Source organism: Humulus lupulus, chromosome 3, assembly GCF_963169125.1.
Source record: "Humulus lupulus chromosome 3, drHumLupu1.1, whole genome shotgun sequence".
Classification (NCBI taxonomy): Eukaryota; Viridiplantae; Streptophyta; class Magnoliopsida; order Rosales; family Cannabaceae; genus Humulus; species Humulus lupulus.
This window is the reverse complement of record NC_084795.1, coordinates 258,994,206-258,999,555: the sequence shown is the minus strand read 5'-3', so window position 1 is coordinate 258,999,555 and position 5,350 is coordinate 258,994,206. Positions and strand designations below refer to the sequence as shown.

Genomic DNA, 5,350 nt, shown 5'->3' with positions numbered 1-5,350 from the left:
GTGTCAGGTTTTAGGAATTAATCATGAAGGTCATAGAGTTAACATGATAGGTAAGAAGGTCACGGGATGACCTTCTTACCAACTCCCAGGTGCCCTCTCCTATAAATATGGAGACCCACGGAGTTAAAAGGGTTGGATTCTATTGTGTAAGAAATACCCTGTAAAAGAATACCAAGCATATAGCAATAATATTGACTGGTGGAGTAGAAGGATTTTAACCTTTGAACCACCTAAAAAACGTAATTGTGTCACCAGCCCATTTTCAAAAGATCATTCATCTATTTCGGTTCATAGTTAAGCACTAATCTCTTCCTCTTATTTTCTTAATTACCTGTTGGCGGAGAACCGCGTCAATACAAGGTATCTAAATAAAATAAATAATATTTTTGTCCTCTAAATTTTTGACACTATCAAATTGTGCTTCCTAAAATATATTGTCGGTTAAAATTTATGCCTGAACTATTGATATTATTATATCGTCCCACTTGTTATGATTTGCATAAAATAACTAACATTTTTGCCCCCCGAACTTTGACAACTATCAAATTGTACCCCCTTTAATAATAAAAATTTAAAAGTCTATTTTTTTATTAGTTCTTAAAAATTTTAAGAAAAATTATTTAAAAAATTCAATAAAACACTAAAATTATTTAAAATTCCTTTTAAATATATTTAAGCTTAAAAATATTTTTTAAAAGAAAAACTAAATTGTTACAGTTAAAAAAAAATATTTCCATCTTCTTTATTCTTTTTTATTAATTTTTTTAATTACTTTCTATTATTTATTTTTTGCCTCCTAAATTCATTTTAAAAATTGAATATATATAAAATATTAAAAATTTAAAGTGTACTAGTTTTAAGAGAAATATATAAAACTTAAATAATTAAAAACATTGGGAAAAAATGAAAGAATAAAAAGAAATTGAAAAAATATATTAAAAAAATAAGGGAATATGTTTTTTTATTTGTAATAATTTAGTTTTTCTTTTGAATTTTTTTTTAAACTTAAATGTATTTAAAATGTATTTTAAATAATTTTACTCTTTTATTGATTTTTTTTATTTTTTAAGAATTAATTAGAAAAATAGATTTTAAAATTTTTATAATTAAAGAGGTACAATTCTGTAGTTGTCAAGATTTGGGGATAAAAATGCTAATTATTTTATGCAAATCATATCATAAAGAAATTTTAATAGACCATATATTTTAGGAGGTACAATATAGAAGTATTAAAAGTTTAGGGAAAAAATTATTATTTATTCATCTAAATATACACATGAAAACAACAAATAAGCAATAAAATATTATTTTAACCCCTAATGATTAAAAAATTACTTTTGAACTTTTGACTAGGAATTAGAAAGTGAATCAGCGTTTGACAGGAAAGAATGAAAATAGATAAATATGAATGAGAATGGAAAAAAAAGAATAAGAATAAAATAAAAATTAATATAACAAAAACAATTGATAAAAAAATTAATTTTTTTCAATATTGCATTGAAATGTTCTGATGCAACAGTCATTCTATCAAAAAGAAGGAAAAACCATTTTATTGAAATGACTATTCCAATACTCTAAAATGTAACCAAACAAAAAATAGAATGAAAAATAATTATTTTACATTTCATTCTATTACCCCAACCAAACATCACCCAAGATTATTCAAATTTTGACTCACCTGAATTAGATTATTAGAAAATTAGAAAAGAACTCTTAAACTACATCGAAAAAAATAAGTAGCAGCTGAATAAAAGTAAATCTCAAGATTGAGTTTCGGCTTTTCTTCTAAATACCCTTTTCTTGTTAAAATCCAATGCCGTATCCATTAGATTTACGTTGTTTATCCCATCAGAATCTAAATCCTATTAATGAAAAAAAAAATTGTCAAAATAGGTGGCATATACATTAAGAACTGGGCGTAAGGAGAATCCGAGCAGAGTGATTCTCCAGGAAAGAAATAGCCACAGCAGCATGGAGAGCTGCTCCAACTGGGAGAACTTCCTCATCAACAACAAAGTAAGGAGAGTGTAAGTCTTTAATATCCAAGCCAAAGCTTTCGTTTCTAACCCCAATCATGAAAAATGCAGCTGACATCTTCTGTGCATAGAAACTGAAGTCCTCGGCCGCCATAAACTTTGGAAGAAGGCGCACCTTAGGTTCTCCAAGCAAAACTTCGCCAACCCTCTTTACGTGTTCGTACATCGCGTTGTCGTTAATAGTGGCCGGATATGGTCTTCTCTTGTCTAGCATGAAATCTACTTTGGCAGTACACCTATGCACTGAGGCTTGCATTTCTACCACCTGGTCAATATACCAGAAGTACTTCTCACTATCTTATTCTCATTGAAGATTTATGCTTAATTCATGACAAAATTTGTTTTTGGTTAGATAGACAGATGGATAGATATACCTCTTTGATTCTCTGTTGAAGGTAGGATAAACCTTCTGAAGTAAAGCTCCTAAAACTGCCGCCAAATATTACTGTCTCCGGAATGATATTTTCTGCTTGGCCTCCATTGATGAACGCCACTGATACCACCTAAGGAGTACAAACAAAATAATTACAAATTTTGTTCTTCTAAATATGGTTTACAACTAGCTATGCCTATTGACAAAACGCTCACCCCTGCCTCGAGAGGATTTGTTTCTCTTGAGATAATCTGTTGAAGGGCAAGGATAGCAGACGATGCTGCAAGAATTGGATCTCTTGATGCATGAGGCATCGCAGCATGTCCACCTTTCCCTTCTATCACTACCGAAAATCGACTAGAGCCAGAGAAGAAAGGACCGGGCCTAGAACCTATTGAACCAGTAGCCAATGTTGGGTCAACATGTAATCCAAACATAGCTTGAACCTCATCAAGAACACCCTCTTTTAAGACATGATAAGCCCCGGCAGGACCCTCTTCAGCAGGTTGAAAAACAAGTTTCACAGTTCCCTTTAAACTCAAACAAAACAAGAGGCATTGAAGATTACATGACATGACATAAGATAATATTTTTCATCTGTGGTAGTGTTGATAAAAGAAAAAGGCTTCATTAATTGTATACCTTAAGTTGATCGGTTCTGTGATGTAGCTGAAGTAACTTGGCAGCTCCAAGCAGCATAGTTACATGAGCATCATGGCCACAAGCATGCATTTTCCCATTCTTCTTGCTCTTATGCTCCCACTCAACCAATTCCTATTTCAAATGGTAATGTTCCACAGTACCCACAGTACACATAGACTTTCAGCACCTATAACTACACTCAAGTAAAATGTATAACTAAGTAAAAAGCGTTCACCGTTTCCTTTGCTTTTATTTAGGGACTACTCTTATTATCGCAAAGTTACTTAAATAATAAAATAAATAAAAGCTACACTTAAGATTTTCATCGTAACTCATAATTAACCATGAAATGGTTTGTTCATCAAAATTTGAATTGAGAAAATTAGTCCTTCCCCAAATGAAAAGAAGAGTTTGGTCTTTGACCCTCTGACCCATTTCTAGTTCCACACTCAATCTAATTCTCATTACTAAAAAAAAGGAAGAAAAAAAACCTGAATAGGAAGGGCATCCATGTCGGCTCTTAGGCCGAACCAGGGCTGAGCTCCTGTCCCAATGGAAGCCACCACGCCGGTGGTGGCCACCGGCCATGTGTACCCAATCCCAAGAGAATCGAGCTCCGATCTAATGAGTTGGCTCGTCTCGGACTCCTCAAAGGCTAGCTCCGGGTTTTCGTGGATGCTCCTCCGAATCTTTTTCAACCAATCTAAAAACTCGGGCTGCCTCGCCGAGTCCAATAGCTCCCGAGTCACCTGACTCAGTTCCGACCCAGTTGAAGTCTCCAAACCCCATACATGACAAGTCAGCGTTGAGAATACAAACCACAAAACAACCGAGCCCATAATACTGCACCCAGAAAAGAAAACGTTGCCACAGAATTTCAATATCAATATTTGCCATCTTGGTGAAACACAATATTTCTTAGGGTGTACTTCTTCATCACAACCCTTGATTTAGAATATCTTGAGGAAATGTGGTGACTACTATGGGGTTGCCTATATTGTATAATTTAGTTAACTTTAATGCATTAATTAAAAAACTGGTAATCACATCAATGTTCCGACATTTTTTTATTCCTTTTCAATTATTTCTATATTATATAAAATTTGAGTGAAGTCCATTTTAAGTAAATAGTTTGGAAAGAATTTTAAATGTATAAGAAAAAATACTAAATAGACTTTTACTTTTATATATATATAAATAAGTGGGACTTCTGTCAAATTTTATCTGGCTAACGACATACTGACGTGATTCTTTGTTTGTTGATATGACATTATCATCTATTTAATTTAAATAATGAATATAATTTTACACGCGAACTATTACCATTACCAAACCATGTACTTTGAATTCAAATTTTTTTAAATTTAAATAATATTTTGAATATTAAATTGAAAAAATATATATATATATTTAACTAAAAATTTATTTAAATTAAATTAAATCATTCAAAATTAAAAAATCAAATAGTTAAAAAAAGTAAAACTATATTAAAATTTTCTTTCACTTTTCTTACTTTCTTTCACTTTCCCACACTTTTGCACTAACCAAACAAATCTCAACAACACTCGTCAATTTATCACAGCAAAAACTCAACAAAAAAAAATTATCACAATATATACAAATCAAAATTTTAATATCTCAAATTCATACACATTTAATATAATATTAACAACATAACGAAAAAATCCATATTTTCTATTCTTTCTCACACTATTGCACCATTCAGATCCCATAGGTCACTTGAAAAATGAGAGAGAGAGAGAGAGAAGAGAAGAGATATGAGGTGGGTAGGGAAATGGAGAGATATAGAAGGAAAACATAGGTGTCAATGATGTTGCCACCCAGCCAACTTCATGCTCACTAAGACACATGCCCAACTCCTATGCCAATTTTTTGTCATCATCAAATTTTTTTTAATTTTAATTGATTTTTAGTTTAAGGGATTTTTTTCCCTTTTTTAAATATTTAAAAGATTGTTTAATTTTAAAATTTTTAAAATTCGGGTGGCACGATTGATAATGGTAATAGTTCTTGGGGAAAAAATTATATTTATTCTTTAATTATAAACGAGGCAATGGCATGACAATACTACATCGGCGCTCAAACTGCCACATCACCATTCTGGTAGTGAAATTGAACGAAAGTTCTACATTTCAGTAACGTGAATAATTTTGGGAAATTTTTAACAGGTTGAAAAATCCGAGGGTACAATTTGGATTGGTAATAGTTCAAGGGAAAAAAAATCCTAGTAAGCCTAAATAAAAATAATTCATGGTTGAATTATATCCAGGCTGATTTG

At 31.5% G+C, this 5,350-nt stretch overlaps 1 protein-coding gene across 1 annotated transcript; it reads right to left on the bottom strand.

Annotated features, from left to right (window-relative positions):
• Nucleotides 1-1,699: 1,699 nt before the first annotated feature.
• On the bottom strand, nt 1,700-3,992 carry LOC133823819 (IAA-amino acid hydrolase ILR1-like 3). Its single transcript, XM_062256668.1, has 5 exons — nt 3,543-3,992; nt 3,052-3,183; nt 2,625-2,939; nt 2,411-2,539; nt 1,700-2,301 (listed from the first exon to the last, which is right to left on the bottom strand). Exons 1-5 carry the CDS (start codon nt 3,888-3,890, stop codon nt 1,906-1,908), a joined length of 1,320 nt encoding a protein of 439 aa, XP_062112652.1. The 5' UTR covers nt 3,891-3,992; the 3' UTR covers nt 1,700-1,905.
• Nucleotides 3,993-5,350: the final 1,358 nt, after the last annotated feature.

What these genes read in the sequence shown, in the direction of transcription:
- LOC133823819 (XM_062256668.1), bottom strand. Translation starts at nt 3,890, where the DNA reads ATGGGCTCGGTTGTTTTGTGGTTTGTATTCTCAACGCTGACTTGTCAT. An exon ending in TGGATGCCCTTCCTATTCAG is followed by an intron (nt 3,184 to 3,542) that starts GTTTTTTTTCTT and finishes CATTTGAAATAG; the next exon opens with GAATTGGTTGAGTGGGAGCA. An exon ending in ACAGAACCGATCAACTTAAG is followed by an intron (nt 2,940 to 3,051) that starts GTATACAATTAA and finishes TTGAGTTTAAAG; the next exon opens with GGAACTGTGAAACTTGTTTT.